At 60.3% G+C, this 17,161-nt stretch overlaps 1 protein-coding gene across 3 annotated transcripts in view; it reads right to left on the bottom strand.

The window, feature by feature from the left end:
• Positions 1-17,161, bottom strand: part of PIEZO1 (piezo type mechanosensitive ion channel component 1 (Er blood group)) — a 59,951-nt gene that overhangs the window by 18,537 nt on the left and 24,253 nt on the right. For all 3 annotated transcript variants that reach the window (XM_070398636.1, XM_070398637.1, XM_070398638.1), the window contains exons 2-8: positions 10,777-10,872; positions 5,026-5,148; positions 4,065-4,107; positions 3,812-3,950; positions 667-835; positions 303-516; positions 42-213 (exon numbers count right to left, since the gene is read on the bottom strand). In XM_070398636.1, coding sequence (XP_070254737.1) covers positions 42-213; positions 303-516; positions 667-835; positions 3,812-3,950; positions 4,065-4,107; positions 5,026-5,148; positions 10,777-10,872 — 956 coding nt within the window. The remainder of the gene's footprint in view (positions 1-41; positions 214-302; positions 517-666; positions 836-3,811; positions 3,951-4,064; positions 4,108-5,025; positions 5,149-10,776; positions 10,873-17,161) is intronic.

Here is a 17,161-nt window from a genome sequence, read left to right as displayed (position 1 = left end):
CAGAGGAGTGAGACAGGGGAGCGCTGGCCCTGGGCGCCCACCTGGCCTGGGGGGTGGTGTGTGCGGAGCTTCAGGAGTGAGGTCACAGTGTAGTACAGGAGCAGCAGGATCCCGGGGCTCACGTACACGGGCCAGTCGTGGCTGGTGTTGAGGGCCAGTGTGTTGGAACTGGAGCAGTTCGTGTGGGCCACGAAGTCCTTAAGACCGAAAACCCTGCCGAGAAAAGGCATGGCACTGACCTCTGGACGGGAGGAGGGCAGGGATGAGGGGGCAGAGCAGAACCTGTTCAGATGAGCCCTCACCTGGCCCAGATGCCAGCAGGTGGGAGCATGTCCTGGGCGAAGGGCATCTGGTAGCAGTAGAGGCAGATGAGATGACCGGCGCCAAAGCAGCCCACCATGACGCAGAGTGTGCTGAAGCCCAGGGTGCTGATGGGAAAGTGACAGGCCCACCAGGTGCAGATGCCCAAGAAGAACAGGAAGTAGACGCTGGAGAAGGCCGAGGGGTGGGCAATGCCTGCAGAACCGGACAGAGGCATGCAGGGTCATGCTTGGCCAGGGCAGGGTGACCTCTGTCTCACTGGTCAGCAGGGAACTCGGCAGGCGTGAAAGCCCCTCCTGGTGTGACGTTCGGTGCTGGGATCCCCGCTCCCTGCCCAGTGGGTACCTGCCAGCGCGAGCAGCACGAGGGCCAGAGTCCGCCCAGCAGCCACTAGCAGCCAGTGAGCTGTGATCCGGAACCGGGCAGCCAGCCTCGACTTCCGCGTGGGGGCCAGCACCGGGGCTCCCTGCAGCCCCACCGGGGAGCCAGTGTCCACTTCCCTGTCATCGTCTTCCTGCCACGGTCACAGAGAGGGATGGAGGTCAGGGGCATGGCACTCAAGCCACCAGCGCCAAGGGGCTGCCAACCTGAGTGTGGACTTGTGCTGCCCTTCTTGCCCAAAGCCCACTCACCGCCTTCCCGCTGCCTCACCCAAGTTCACAGCCCTGCAGGCCTCCCTGGAGGCAGCCAGCCCAACCCCAAAACACGCTCCTGCCAAGCCCTGGCACACACGATGACTGACCGTGCGGGCTGACCGTGGACTATTCTAGAACCACTCAAGGGCCTCTTCTTTGTCTCCCATCTAAGTTGCCACAGATTTCTGCATGAATCTGCGAAGCCCCTGGCCCTGCTCAGTTGGCTCCTGAGAGGCCTGCGCGGAGCCCATGCCTTCCTGCCTCGTCCTGGCTCTCCCTGATGTCCAGGAAACAGCTGTTCCAGGAAGCCTCGAGCTCGGCCACAGGAAGCAGGGTTTTTGGAAAAAGGAAACCAGTATGTGCACATGTGCACTTCACTGCCCAGTTACAGAGAACCTTCCACGGCTACACTTGGTTCCAGGGGCTGAACCAGCACTTTCCTATAAGTAAAGAAGCAGCGGCTCAGAGGAGACCCCAAATTACGTAGCCATTTGCATCCTGTTCCCTCTCCACTGCCCAGGGGGCCTCCAGAGAACGAGGGATGGACCCCAGGGGTGTGGCCAGGTGCAAGGGTCTCCTGGGGCCCCCAACAGCTCTTCTGGAAGCCAACTGCCCAGGAAGACACAGGATGACCCTTCCAGGCCTCCCCTGCCCATGGTGGGGCCAGAGATCCAACAGGGCCTGCTTCCTGTGGCCCTAGCTCCAGGCTTCCTGGAACGGAGCTGTTTCCTGGACATCAGGGAGAGCCAGGACGAGGCAGGAAGAGCATGGGCTCTGCGTCGATGCCCAGGCCCTGCCCCAGGTCCTCATCTGCAAAATGCATGCCCTGCCTGTGCCTTTCCCAGCCACTGAGGCAGCACTAGGCATCTGGGCTGAGAGCACAGGCGACCCGGTCACATCCCAGCTCCGGGGTCTCATACGCGCAGCCTTGGGCAAGTCACCTAACCTGAGTGTTTCCCTGTCCGTCAAATGTGGGTGGGGACCAGACAGGAGAGATGAACCAGACCGGTCCTGTCTTCACAGAGCCTGGGGGGTGGGGTGAGGAGGCCCCAGGGAGGTGGGTTGTGCCTGAAAGGAGGGGAGGGGCAAGCCAGGAGAATAGGCTACAGGCTATTTAGAACCCTGGGGACCAGAGCAGGGCCCTGAGTTGGAACTTGTAACCGGGGTTCCCACCAGACCCCAGAATGCAGAAGTTGGAGGCCCCAGATAGCCTGGAAGGGAAAGACGGCTGCTAGAAGGTGGGGCAGCCAGGCCTGAGCTCACCCGCCCACAGCCTGGCCCAGGCCTTGGGAAAGCTTCTGAGAAGGTCTGTGAAAACGAGCATATCTGGGAGTGGAAAAAACAGAGGCGGCAGCTGGGAGAAAGACAGGTGCTTGGGGGTTGCGTGTGGTGTCCAGCCTGGCCAGGCCTGGCTCCCGCCCCGACTCAGCTCCCACAGGCCATCCCGGGGAGCAGGGCAGAAACATCCCCTCGTCTCCTCACCTCCCCCCCTCAGAGCATGCATGCACACGGGTATGACAATCAGGACACGTGCACGTCCAGACTGTGTACACCGTGTGTGCGTGGGCTGCTCCTAGCTCTGGGCTTTAAACCTGGCTTGGCTTTGAGGTCTGCCTACACCCGTAGCCCCTGGGTTGGCAGGATGGCACAGCTCTATGCTGCGGAGGACACTTGGATGAAGGTGACATTTCCCGGTCGCCCAGCAGACCAGAGCCCAGCCCCGATGGGCAGCATGGAGTGAGGGGCTGACCCCTCCTGCCCACCCACAGATTTCTGGAATAATCCAGCCCCTTCCCGGTAAAGCTGTTCCAGGAAGCCCTGGATCCACTAATGAGGAAACCAGAGGCAGCCCTGGCCCATGCGCACACTGTGCCCACGTGCTCCTGTGGGGAAGGTGAGGGCCAACTCTGCTGGGAGGGGGCCCCAGGAGCAGGGAGGAGGGAAGTCCCAGCCCTGGCTCAACCCCCCACAAAGGCCTGGAAAAGCCACTCAATCTCCAGGTCCCTCTAAAACGTTGGTGCCGGCCTTGCCCCATGGATGGGGCAGCAGCAGGCAGGACAATAGGCTGGGTGAGCTGCAGGCTGACTTGCCCTGACCTGCTGGCTCCCCTCCACGGGCTCTTCTGTAGGTCGAGGCCCTCATGCCCCATGAGCCTTAGCTATTGAACAAAGGTATGCTGGGGATGGGGGTGTGGAGAGCCTGTGGCCCCCAGGAGGTTCTTATGCTGGGACCCCTGCACAGTCACAGATCCCGCCCAGCCCTCAGACCAGGCCCTACTGGAGGGAGGGCCCAGGCAGGGACCCCAGCATCATACCCTGCCCAAGGCAAGACTCCCTAACCTAGGGCAAAGCCCTCCAAGGACAGTGTCTGGCTTAGGGCCTTGCCGGCCTGAGCCTACGCAGCCCCCACCTTGCCCACAAGCCCATGGATGCTGCTATGGATGTGGCTTCTCAAACATCCACCCCTGTGTCCATCTGTCTGTCTGTCCCTAGGTCTCCCTGATGGTTGGCGCAGACCTTCCTCCAGCACTGCTGACTCCCTCCTGCCCTGTGGACCCAAAGAATCTCCTCCAGGATGGTCCCTAAGGGCACGGACACTGTCTGGGTGCCCCGCAGGGTCCTCCAAGAGGGGCCCTGCCAGGACCATGCCACATCGCTAGAGCCCCCCTCCCATGAGACATGCATCTTCTCTCCCCTCTGGTATCCCGTCTTTCATAATTAGCACATATTCACTCTTACAAATAAAATTCCACATTTGTTAAAATAGAAATAAAGAGATAAGTAATCCTCAACTGTCCGATCCCAGCTCTAGAATGCCCCTCCCCCCACATGCGCATTCTGCCCGCCACAGCTCACCGGCTCCTGGCAGGGCTGGCTCCGCCGGGCTTCCCGTGTGAGGCGCCGACAGAGGCCAAGGCACACAGCAGAGACCACCAGGATGCCCAGGTCGGGGGCCACCAGCCGCACAGCATTGGGGATGTCCTTCAGGTCCAGCCTGTGAAGGGCAGGAGAGTCCACTGGTCAGCCCAGGAGGGCGGGTGCCAGCAGGGAGGGTGGGGGCCCTCCCCCTGGGCCTGGAAATCCCAGATGGAGGCAGAGGGGGTCTTACCTCGTGACCCCGACAAGTCGGGACAGCTTCTCCCAGTGGCTGCCTGCGGAGAAAGGCACAGGGGAACCGGGTCAGGGGGGTGGGCTCTGAACACGCCCTCCTGTCACCAGGAGGCCCTGGGGGCCCCAGAGGCACGGAATGCCTGGTCTTCAGGGCCCCTGTGCCTGGTATCAGGGATGCTCAAAAACAGTCTTTACTGATAGGGAAACTGAGGCCCAGCCAGGAAAGCCAGGTGGAGCAAAGGCCCTTCAGTTCTGCCTGGCAGGGCCCCAGTGGCTGGGCGGCTGGGCCAGGCTCTCGGACCCATCAGCAGAGCCTGCTGCTCCTTGGGGGCTGGAATGGGGAGGCCTGGTCTCAGAGCCACCAGAACCAGGATCAGCGCAAGGCACTGACTTCCCTCCAGTTTCTAACGTGCAGGAAGGGCACATTCATCACAGAATGAAACGGGAAGTCGGTGCGATGCCCGGCCTGCCATGTGGGACCTGGAGGTGAGACCCTACCCAGGCGGAAGGACTGGGAGCCTAGGGCTCCCTCGCCTGAAGGCTGGGGTGTTGACGCCAATGGAGCTGGAGGGCTGGGGGCCAGCTGGCGATACCGGCCGCGGGTGAAAGGGCACAGGCAGTGAGTCTCCAACCCCAGCAGGGGAAGAAGATGCTGACAGAGGGGAGGACCTGAGGAGACCAGGGCTGCCCCAAGAGCCGGACTCCAGCCCAGCCCCACGGTCGGCCATTACTGGGGCACTTTACTCGGGCCATCTCAGCTGGACATAAATCAGACAGGCACCCGGATGGCCCTTATTAGGCAAAGCCTGGGTGAGACAGGGCAGCCAACCTCCCAAGGAGACCTGAGGTGCCTGCAGGGCTGCGGTGGCTCTCTCTCCCCTCCAGCCTCCAGTTAGCCACTAGCTCTGCCCCAGGCCTGCTGCTCCAGGCCCCCCTTCCCCACCCTCTCAGTAACTCACAGTTCGACCCCAGAAACTGGTCCAGGCCAGGCACAGTGTGTAGGCATATCTGGAAGGTAAGGTGGGCTGCCAGGAAGAGGAGGCTGAGGACCAACAGCGCTCGGAGGAGGCGGCCAGTGTGACCTGTGGGCAGAGCAAGAGGGGTGAGGCCAGCCCTGGACACACCCCGACTGTGCCATGGAGTCTCGGGGAGCCGTCGGCAGTTGCTCTCATGCAGCGCTCTGTACCATCTCACTGACCACTCACAAGGGCCCCATGGTTGGGCACTATCATGAATCCCAATTTATGGACACAAACGAGGTGACATGACTTCCCAGTCACAAAGCAGGGAACAAGGGCACAGCACAGCAGCCCGCCTGCTGCCTGGGGCTGTGGGACAGTTGGGGGCAGGAGCCAGCACAGAAAGGAAAGGCCCCCACACTTTCCTTGTGGGTGTTTCCTTGTCCATCACATGTCGGTGGGTGGTTTGTTCACGTGTCCAGCAAACGCGTGTGTCACTGCTTGGCCTTGGCCACAGAGTGCGACTTCACCCCCCCCACCACCCCCGTGTGGACTGAAAACATAACCAAGATTGATGGGTGGAGGTGGGCGGGGCTGGGAACCTGGCTCTTCAAGAAGAGCGGGGACAGCCTCACTCTCCTGGGGTGTCATGGAGCTAAACGCCCCCAATGTGTGTGTGGAACGAGTCACTGCAGAAAGGAATGAAGCTGCCGCATGCCGGTGCCTGCTGGGCCAGGTAGGGCTGAGCGCCTCACAGGCCTTACTTCACCATCCCGGGGCCCCACCTGTGGGAAGGCCCTGAGGAGAGCAGGGCTGCCCAAGAGCCGGACTCCAGCCAAGACCCACGGTCGGTCATTACTGGGCACTTTACTTGGGCCATCTCAGCTGGACATAAATCACAGGCGCCCGAATGGCCCTTGTGCGGGGGGAGCCAAGGCAGAGCTGGGCCCAGGAGCCCTGAGCGCAGGTAGGAGCAGCCTCAACAAGTGCCCTCTCCCCTCCTCACACCTGCGGGCCCGGCAAACACAACCAGGGCTCAGCCCCCCAGGCGGGAGGCCTTGGCTGCAGGAAGGGGCTGGGCAACCCACTCTGTGTAGAGGCCAGCACCACAGACCTCTACTCGGTTCTCACTGTCGCACTCTGAGCTCTGAATCTGGGGTTCAGGACACCAGCTGTGCCAGCCCCTGACCTTTTGGCAGGAGCCCCCAGGCCCTCACCCCTGCTGGTGGGCTGCTTTGCTAACAACAACTTGCAGAGCAGCTGCCCCTCTGTCAGCAGCAGGGGGACAGTTGGAGTCACCATTAAACCAGCTTTTTCTCCTGCCCAGAGGCTGGCAAGCAGAGGGCCCATGTCCCTTTTGCTCACTGTCTTTCAGCACAATCACTATTTGTTGAATAGACTCAGAGCTCCCCATCTCCCCTCCCCCAGGGCTGGCCCAGCAGGTGGCACTTCTGGAGTGACATGTGGGCGCCCATGGTGAAGGACGAGTCCGTCACCATTCACTCGCTGTCTTGCCTGATTTTACCAAGGGAAGCTGGGCTCAGAGAGGGCACAGGGCGCCATGGGGCAGCCCAGAGAGGCACCAGGCAGGTCCTAGACAGCTTCTTTGCCTCACTCATTTCGAGGTCCCTCCCAGCCCTGACATTTGGACCCTTGGATTACAGCCTCTGACCTGCAGCAGGCAGGGGTGAGCAAGGAGAGCAGGGTGGAGCTGGTGGAAGAAACCGCCCACTGGCAGGAAGGAGAAATGGAAAATAAATGGGAGAGTCTGGCCCTGGGCCCTGGCTGGGCCCCTCTGCTCACAGCCTCAGGCCAAGAGGAGGGAAAGGCCACAGGTCTCCCTGCAGGAGGACCGAGCTGCCAGTGGAGTGTTGTGCAGGGTTCCTCGCTACCAGGAACCCACAGGAGCCACAGGGTGAGGAGCAGAGCTTCCCCGCCACTCCTCAGCCTCCCCTCTGCCTGGCTCACCTGCATGCTTCTTCTCCTGCAGGTCTGGGAAGTCCCAATGGGTGACGTGGTGGGAGGGCGCCTGCCCAGGGCCACCCCGTCCATTCCATGGACTCACCCTGCTCCCAAGCCATGAAGACCTGAGGTTGACCTTGCGGTGCTATCAAGACTGATGGGCTCCTGGCGCACGCCAAGGCCTGAAGGTCAGGGAGGGAAGCACCAGGCCTCAGGCCCGTCAGCAGGAGAGTGACATGACCGCCCACCTAGCTCGCGCCCGACAGCCTTCCTATCCCACACCCAGGGCATCGCCTGGCAGGCACAGCACATGTCAGCACTTCCCACCGTCTTGCCCTCCCCTTCCCACTTCATTTCTCAGTTGGCTGCAGGTCTTGGAACTGCCTGGCCCCCTATCTGGCACTCAACACACCGCCTATCAAAGCTGGGCTGCTCTCCCACCTGCCCAAGCCCAGCTAAGCTGGGAGCGGCAAGTCCCCTGGGCCTGGGAATTCACATGTGGATGGCGGGCAGCAGGCATGAGCCAACCCACAGGGCAGCTCTGGCTCTGGGTAGGCAGGGGATCAGGCAGGTGAGGGATTCCTGCATCTGCTCAGGAGGGAAGAGGGGTGCAGCCGGGGCCCATCCCATTACAGATGTTGAAAACGGATCCCTGTAGACTCCGAGGTTCAGCCCTGAGTATCAGGAACGGCTGCCATTAGCGGGCAGAGGGGAAGGGAGCTGGGGGAGTCGGGAGGAAGCTCATCTGTTACAGCCGCTGGGAGGTGCTGCCTGCCCTCGCCCCTGGGAACCTTGTGTCACTCACTTGCCACGCAAGGTTCACACAGGCAGGGAGCACCATGGAAGGACAAGGCCCTGCCCTTGCAAGGCAGGTGCCCCCACCTTTGTGCCTGGCAAGGGGGTGGTTGGGCACAAAAAATGCCCATCCTGCAGGGGCTGGAGCTCCCACTTAGGGCTTTATGCTCAGGCAGGAAACTCCAGAGAAACAGGAAGAGGGGCTAGGAGGCTGTGGCCCAGGACCGGGGGGAGGGCTCCTCCCAGAGAGGGGCTTGTAAAGGAGCATCTGTCTGACCTAGACAGGGAGCCCCCCAAATCGGCCGATGGTGGCTACTCAGTCTGCAAAGGCTCCAGAGGGTCCTCAGCAGGGTCCTGACTCCCACTGCCCATCCAGCCGCAGTTCATGGACCCCCGGGCTTCCACCCTCGTATTCCCTCTGAACTGCCGTCCACGAAGGCCCGGCTCACACTGCCCTCTTTGGGGCAGCCCAGTCCCTTGCAGATGTGGTGCCAGCCCAGGGCCAAGCTCCTGGTCTGTGATGAGACTCCCCACCCCACACACACACACAATGTGGGCAAGAGCCAAGCATGGTGGGTGGGGTATGCGTGGGGACCCCTCGGGGTGGCACAGGGGTGTTCCAGGAAGTGCTTTGAGAAGCCAAGGGAAGGGGCATCTTCTAGTTGTCCAAGGTCCCATCTCATCCAGGAGGGCCCAGAGAGGCGGAGCAGAATGGAGACAGGGCAGGGGCAAACCAAAGTCTGAACAACGAGGCTGGGGGCCATCATCTGCTCTCTGAGAGCTGGGCAGGATGATGGGAGTTACACACGGGGCCCCTCATCCCATCATCCAACAGACGTTAGGGATCCTCGGGTGCGCTGCTCTGCGACATGGACCAGAAAGGGCCCTGCCTGCCAGGCCCTTGGCCCTTCACACAGCACCTGAGTCAGGGCAAAGCCCTGGGGCCCACAGGGCAGGGCAGCATGAGGAGCCTTGTCCTAAGGCAGGAATGGGCTCCTTGAGTCCCTACATGTTAATCTGGTCACGGGGAGCTGACCCTCGGTCTCCCTGAAGCTTCTGTTGCACCTCAGCCCTGCGGTGACCTCCATGGCACATGGCCCGCGCCCACCAGCCCTGCCCCTGCTTGGCAGCCCCTAGTGGCCAATGAAGGAATTGGAACTTCCTGAGGAAACGGGCGACACCTCTGGGATCCTCCCCTTCCTGCACCAGAGCTCCACCCTGGCTCCCCGTGGTCAGGCCCATGCCCCTGTGGGGATGGGGCCAGGGATCAGCGCCTATGGGCTGGGCAGCTTCAGACCTCATCCAGGTGCCAGCGCCAAGGCCAGGCCATACAACTCAGGAACCCGGGGCCAGGCGCTCAGGCATGGGCAGGCCTCCCACCTTCCTCTTTCCCGCCCAGAAAAGCCCACAGTCTCCCTGTCCCTGAAAGGCCTCTAAGGCCCATAGATGGCCTGACAGAGGCCAGGAGGGAGGTCTCCTAGCGCCTAACCCTCCCCAATCCGGACTGCTCCTGCCTCGGCCCTGGCGGGAACATGCGCTCCCGCCGCTACAGATCAGAGGAGGGTGTTTCCTGTCACATAAGGGCATGAAATATTTACTGAAATATTTACAGGACAAGCAGCTTTGAGCTGAGGGCCTGGGAACAAACAGAACTGGCTCCACAGAAAAAAGAGAATGGCATGGGTGGCAGACTTTGCCCAGCAGACCCTCCCTTGGGGAGGGGAGGGAAGAGAAGGGAAGGAGAGGGGAGGGGGGCCAGCTGGCCTGAGCTGGAAGTCTGGAGCAGACTGCTGAGTCAGCCTGGGAGGGGTCTGGCGTTGTCCCCAGCAGCTCCCAGCCTGTGTCTGTCTGGGCCCCTCCCCTTCCCGCACCTGAACTAACCCTGTGTTCTAAGACAGACCAGAGCCCTCTGCAAACACCCCAGCAAGGAGGCAGCCTGATGGGGCGGTTAGAGGCAGTGTGACAGGCCAGGGAGGGGGGACCTGTCCCCTCTGGGAGGCAGAATGCTTCCTCTTGGGACATCCTAGCACAGTGCCTGGACCCCGTGGGACAGTTTCCTTACACAGTGAAGGGGAATCAGATTGCCAGGCAACTGACTATAAAACAGGCTGATCATGGGTCCCTGGGTGGGCCCTAACCCTGGGAGAGGGGCAGGAGGGTCGGAGTCAGGGTGATGGAGTGACAACTGAGCAGCCATTGCTGCCTGGAGGATGGAGAGAGGAGACGAGGGACAAGAAGCAGGAGGCCCGCACTCACCCCGCCCCTCTGACACAGGTGCTGAGATGGGACAGCAGCCTGTCTGCTCCCAGCCCCTCTTGGATGGGTCCCTGCTGTGGGCCGCACTGTCCCAGCCCTCCAGTGGGCACAGCTCCCTGATGGGTTTTCCCACATCTGTCTGTGTGGCGGGCACAGAAGACTGAGACAGTGCCCACCCTCCAGAGCTCAGGACCTAGAGCCTCCCACCAGCTGTGCCGTGATGCCCGGACTATGAGGTGGTCGGAGGTGCACCGAGGCCCTGGAGTGCTGGGTGAACACGGATGGAGCCTGCCTATGACTGGGGGCAGGGAGAGCCAATGTGCTTGCTGGACTTTAGGGCTGGAGCCTCGCTGGGTGAGAGGATGCATGGATGGTGCTGGGACAGGGTAGGGGTGGGAGAATGAGCGGTGGGAAGACTGACCAGCCCACAGCCCTGGACCAGAGCGTCAGGGTCAGGGGACTCCACCCAGTGACCCTCCATTACCTTCAGCAAGCCCCTGTAACACACGGTCAGAAAAGAGATTCTGAAGTTGGCAGGGGTCGATGATGAAAAGGAGACCAGGGACCACTCAGGCGTTACCAACAGCTGTTAAACCACAGAAGTTCTTTGCTGCCCAGGGTTTCTGAGGAGGACCCAACACCTCCCTCCCTCTGGGTGCCTGGGCTGGGTGCACATGGACAGAGAGCTCTGAGCCCCGAGCCTCCCCCTCCAGGCAGGAGCCACTGCCTGGCCCTTACCTCGGATGCTGTGCCGGGAGGGGCCCGGGAACCAGGGCAGTAGCAGCAGGAACAGCAGGTAGACCAGCGAGAGCGCGTTGGAGCGGAGCAGGCAGGCTGCAGAGGGAGACACATGGTTAGCAGGGCTGCACGCAGGGGAACGGCCAGCCCCATGCCTCACATTGTCCCCCTGACAAAGCCTCCTGAACATCATCCCCCAAACTTCAGCCCCCAGAACACTGCCTTCCAGAACACTGCCCCCCCATCCATGCTTGTCATTCCTGTGAGGCTGCTCATGCCCTGCATATACCGGCCACCCTGTTCATCACGATGTCACCTGTCCCTTGGGACTCATATGCTGTCACACTGTGCCAGACAACATGCCACCTGTTCCTTAGTGCACGTCCACTGTCACACTGTGTCCCCAGACAACACGGGACACTTTCCGTCACTCGGTGCATGCACGCTGCCGCTCGGCCCTTCTAGTAGTCAGCTCGCCACCATTACATGTTGGGGATTGTCCCTGTGGAAACCTGTGGTTCTCATCGTGTCTGTGTGTCTCAGGCACACACCACAAAGCCCTATCCATCCTCCTGTGGGCAGACACAGGTGGTGACTGATCTCCTACTTTGCTTTTTCTCCTTTAAAAATTTTTATACTTTTAATGAACATACAGCATACTTGGCTTTTGGGGTCCAGCTCCCTGAGCCTTCACTTGTGCAAAGCCATGGGGACTCGCCCGTCGCTGGACTAGTCTCTGTGGCTGTGTCTTCCACAGCACATGGCACGTCGCATGCGTGAACTGCCCAGCACGGAGCGCTTGGTCTGGCTCCCACCCATCTCTGTGTCATTAGCTCACTCCTGCCTTTCCTCTTATTAATCCAACCTGCCTCTCCGCCCTGTGGGCACTTTCCTGAGTCTCACCCTGTTTGACACTCTTAATAAAGTGCAGCAGGGTGGCTGGGCGACCTCCCTGCCCCCAGGAATTGCAGGTGGTCAGGAGATAATGGGGAGATGCGGCCCGCTCGAAGCAGGTCTCATCACAGGAATTGTGGGCCCACCTGGTCTTTCCAGGGGTGCCCGAGAGGCGCCGCACACTGCCCAAGGGGGCCAGCAGCACATGGGCACCACTGGTGAGGCCCCCAGAGCTGGAGGCCCCTCTGCCTGCTCTACTCCTCAAGTGGCACCGATAGTGAACAGGCCGAGACTGACCCAGCCCTGCCCACCAGGCCCCGGAGGACAGCACAGAACTTGGCAGGTGCCAGTACCCACCACAAATCTGTGCCTTCCTTGTCAGCCCAGCCCCATGGCCCAGATGTCTGTGACTGAGCAGAGGGACCTGACTCCTCCTTCCCACTGGGGGAGATGGCAGGGCCAGGTGTGATGTGATAAAAACAAGCCAGGACCAGGTCGTCTCCCCAGGAACAGAAGGAACCAGGATAACAGGCATCTGTACCCCACCCATACCTTCCAAGCACGGGGGTCCCCTGGGGGTGCGACCCAGGCCTCGCCTGCTGCACGGCCTCTAGCTGCCCTGATCGCTGTGACCTTCCCAGGGTCTTCCAGAGACAAGGGCATCTGAACCAGGCCGAGGGCAGTGCTGCTGCAGAGGTGGCACCATTTGCTGCCAGTCACTAGCTGGGGATGATGGCTTCCCCGCCTGTGCTAGAAAGGTTTGGTTCTTGGGGACCATGCCGCTGGGACAGGCTGGAGCTGGACTCCCTCGGTGGTCTCACCACAGAGGCAGGGACAAAGGAGGAACTCCTCCTTGAAGCACTCAGACCCCCTGCCAACTCTCACCCCCAAGCTCTCGGCCCCTGTGGGCAGCTCGCGCTCTTCAGGCCTGTCCGGCATCTGTACGATGGGGTTAAACTACCTGCCCAAAGCGTCGTCAGGAGGGTTAAACTGAATCACAGATGTGAGGGGCCAAGGGCAGGGCTGAGCTGCAGGGCTTAGTTCCCTCCTACCTACCCCCTGACTAAGCCCCTCTATCACCCCAGCAACATGGAAACCCAGAATCACATGGTCAGCGCTATGGTCACAAGCTCCGGGTGACCCTCCTCCCTTTCTGGACACTGCAGCATGCCTCCAGGCCCTGGGGAGCCGTCCCCAAAGTTAAGATGCCTCCTCCTTCCATTACACACACTAGCTATAGTGATCAGCTCAACTCTAAATCTAAAGTTTTTCAATTTTCATTTTTAAAAAATCAATCTGATCTGGCCCAAGAGGCAGAAGGGAAATGCACTTATGGAAAAGGCTTCTAAGGTCCCTGTGTGTTTTCCAGAGCTGCACTCTTCAGGCCCCAGAGCACTGCCTCTTTCCCCACCCCAGTGCCAGCCCCAGGCCTGTCCCCGAGAGCTGGCACCCCACCCCTCTGTACCTGCCTGGCGAGAGCCTCTCCAGCCAGGTGATATCCATCCACCCAGCCATTCACCCAGTCTTTCATCCACCCACCCACCTATCCGTCAGAGTAACTCTCTCCACAGAACCTATTCTGCAGGTCCCTGCCCTCGGGCACTCATGTTCTGATCTGCCAGGGACGCCAGACACTGAGCAAGTATACACACACCAAGGATGGCATCAAAAGCCCACGACAGGGGATCTGATGTGAAGTAGGCACCAGGCAAGCTCCTGGAGGCAGGGGGACAGCTCTGAGGAGGAGGGACAGGTCCTCACCGCCACAAATCTGCAGGCTCCGGGCTCTGTAAGAGGGCCCGAGGCTGGGCGGGGGGAATGCCCTTAGTGTTTAACGGGGCAGAGTTCCAGTTTAGGCTGACGACGAAGTCCTGTGGATGGATGGTGGTGATGGTGGTGCAATACTAAGAGCATACTTAAATATGTGTGTGTGTGTGTGAGAATGTATCTATAATGATAAAAGCATAATATGCTAATTAGATCAGACGGCCAAACAACCTTCTGGATGACATTCCAGACAACCTTCCAGACGAAGCCGGGGCTGCGAGGGCAGAGCCCCTTGCATGAATTTCGTGCATTGGGCCTCTAGCATGCATATGTGTGTGTGTGTGTGTGTGTGTGTGTGTGTATACAGTAACTGATTTCAGAGAGGAAGGGAGATGGAGAGAGAGATAGAAACATCAATGATGAGAGAAAATCACTGATCGGCTGCCTCCTGCATGCTCTCCATGGGGATTAAGCCCACAACCTGGGCATGTGCCCTTGACAGGAATCGAACCCGGGACCCTTCATTCCACAGGCCGACACTCTATCCACTGAGCAAAACCGGCTAGGGCCTGAGAGCTTACTTAATGCCACTGAATGTACATTTGAAAATGGTTAAGATTGTAAGTTTTATGTTATGTGTATTTTACCAAAATAAACAAATAGCCCCTGAAATCAGTGAAGGATTTCAGAAACCAGAGCCTGGGGGGCAGGGGCTGGCCCGAGCCCGACTGCTGCTGCCAGTGGAGCCGCGACCAGGCCTCCCCATCCTCTCCCCCCGTCCCAGGCTGAACAGGAAGAAAAGAATCTCTGAGAAGCTGTTTGCCAAAATTGGGAAATGAGAGACGAAGAATCTGAGGGAGCAGGGCCAGAGGGGAGTATGTAGGAAGCACTTTGGAACAGACTGCACGTCAGCCCCATGCAGGGTGCATGGGCTGCTGCCCCCACCCTGGGAGGGATCCATGTGGGCCTAGCATTGGGCCTGCCCTGGAGTGGGTAACAATGCCCCCCACAGAGTCATTCATTCTTTCACTCATTCATTCACCACACAGCTGACCTGCCCCTTGGAAGACACTGCCAAAGCTCCAGGGGCACATCAGACAGTTAGACAGAGGAAGGCAATGCGTGCCTGAGGTGAGCATCTCCACCCACACAGATGAGGAAACTGGGCCTCCAGCCCTCCTAGAGGCCCCGGGGATGTCTCGGAGTGCAGCCTGCCCAACCCCAGCTCCCCCAGAAACAGGCTGTGAGATGGGCTGGCCCTGGCTGGTCTTCCTGACTCCATCTTCTGCCATAAGCCTAGCCAGGAAGCCGGCACTGGGCAGGCGGGTGGCGCCCAGACAGCCCCAGACACTGGCCTACTGGACAAGAGCTGAAGAAGCTGGCGGCTGGCTCCCAGTCCCAGCAGAGTAGGCTGCGGGGTGGGGGGCAATGGCTAAGAGTAGGGGCTGACTTATGTCCCATCCTGTCACCCTCCCCCAGTCATAAGGGACTGGGACAGGGAGAGAGGCCAGCCAGCAAAGCAAGCGTGACCTCAGGCCAGCATGGGAGCAGAGACAAACTGGCCTCAATAGCAGAACCTTGGCCAACTCTCACACTCCCTATTGTTCAGATGAGGAAACAGGTTCTCAGAGGAAGGGCCTCTCTGGTGGGTGGTGCAGCCAGGCTTTAGGTCCTGAATTCTAGCTCCACATCAAGGGCTTGCAGGCGACACTGTGTCTGTCCATTGAGGTTGCTGTTCTAAGAGCCATGAACATGGCTTCAATGTGATTGCATGCTGAGGAGGCCAGGACATCAGAGTAGGCTTCCTGGAGGAGGTAGCATTGCTTTCAACCTTGAAGTCAGGCTAAGACTAAGGGGAGGCTGGAGGAGGTTTCCGTCAGCCCCAGCCTCTAACAGAGAAAGAAGAACTCAGCTGGGGAAGAAGTGGGGACCAGTGACATCAGATAAGGGGGATAGGGCCTGCCCTGCCCAGACAGCTCCTACCTCCCCTTCAGGAGCTGCCAGTGGCCAGGATGGTGACCTCATGGGGAAAATATGCCTTTTCCTGAGCCAGGAACAATAGGATAGAAATGGGAGGAGAGAGAAAGCCATGCTGGGCAGGAAAGGACTCCCTTACCCCCACCAGCACAAGCTTAACCCCTCCCAAACCCTCACCCAGCACAGCAGATCCTCTCCTGTAGATGAGGAAACTGAGGCCTGGAGAGGGGGCTGATGGTCCCCTGGTCTCAGCTGGTGCCAGGTCAGGATGGGAAGGTGGGGTGGGCTAGTGAAAGTCACAAATATCCGGGACCACTCAGCCAGGACATGCCATTCGGAGGGCTGGACACCATGGCCACGGCCTGAAGGGAGAAAGGGGCCTGCCAAGGGGATGTCTGACATCCGAGACCCCAGGTCACATGCAGCTCCAGGGACAGTCCCCAGAGTCTGGCCTATGCCTCAGGGGAGAAGAGACCGCCAGGCCCTGGAATCCACTTGGATCTTCCCCACCCAGACCTACGGGATCTCAGGGGAGGGCTGCCTGCTCCGAACCTCGGTTTCCTATCTATAAAGTGGGGGCAACCACGCAGCATGGAGGGCTAAGGTGGCGATGGGCAGGCACCTCACACGTGGCTGCTCAGTGTCTTAGCAGCGATGCTCTGACATTTTAGCAACATTTGCAGGACGGCTTTAGGAACAGACCAGCAGCCTGAGCATTGCCACCACACTGCCTGCACCCACAGGTGGGACAGTGGCTCTACCGTAGGAGAGATGCTGGAGCTGCGATGTCCCAGGGAGAGGCGGTGGGCCGGGACCAGGGGTTGGGGCGCAAACACACCAAGGCCATCACTGTCAGTATCCCCATGCACCTGAGGAGCACTATTGCTACCTCTACTTTGCAGGTGAGGAAACTAAGGGAGTCCCAGGGAGTGGCTGGCACCCCCCTGGAAATGGCTTGGGTCTAGGTGCCCCAAGTACAGAAGGCACCAGGATAAGGGTCGTCCCCAGGCCAGGGTGCAGGGGCTGCCAAACTGGCCCACAGGCAGGTAGGGAGGGTTGGTCCAGCACTAGCAGGTCTAAGGCGGCAGCTGGTGAGCAGGGACCCAGCCAGCAGGCCCGATGCAGGAAACCAGGACGAGGGCACAGCTGCCCACCTTCCCACTCAGCTAGGGGACCAGGCCCTCCCAGAGGCAGCCAGGGCTGAGCACATGGAGGAAAGGGAGTCAAGGAGGGCAGAGGGAGGAGTGCAAGGGCTGCTGCCTGTCACTCGGCCACTTCCTCCTTTTCCCACTGCGCTCCTGCTGGGGTGAGGCCCAAGGGCCGGGGCTGGCCTTCTGGGTCGAATCGAGAAGGGCTGATGGCCAAGGGCTAAGTAGTCAGGAGGAAAGTCTGTAAGGAGGTGGCCCAGTGGCACAGAGCCCGTGCCAGGAACCAGGAACCAGGAAACATCACTGCCTTCCTCTGGGGCTCGGTTTCCCCATCTGTGAAACGGGGCTAGAACCTGCGATCTGGCGGTCCCACCTGGCTCTGCGGGAGGCGGGCACTCTCTGTGCCGCAGTTCCCACAGCTGTTAAGTGGGAGGGATCATAGCTCTCGCCCCTCGCCCCTCGCCCCTCGGGCTGTGGCTGACAGTGCCTGGTATGTAGCAGGGGAGAGCTAACTGGACCCAGCTCTAAGACACTGCTGGCCGCCCAAGCCACAGTCACCCATCGACGCACACTACGATGCTTCCTGTGTAAGACTGAAA

The sequence above is a fragment of the Myotis yumanensis genome, unplaced genomic scaffold, assembly GCF_028538775.1.
Source record: "Myotis yumanensis isolate MYYU_CA2020_CCGP unplaced genomic scaffold, mMyoYum1.0.hap1 SCAF_18, whole genome shotgun sequence".
NCBI classification, from domain to species: domain Eukaryota; kingdom Metazoa; phylum Chordata; class Mammalia; order Chiroptera; family Vespertilionidae; genus Myotis; species Myotis yumanensis.
This window is presented reverse-complemented; position numbering and strand designations above follow the sequence as displayed.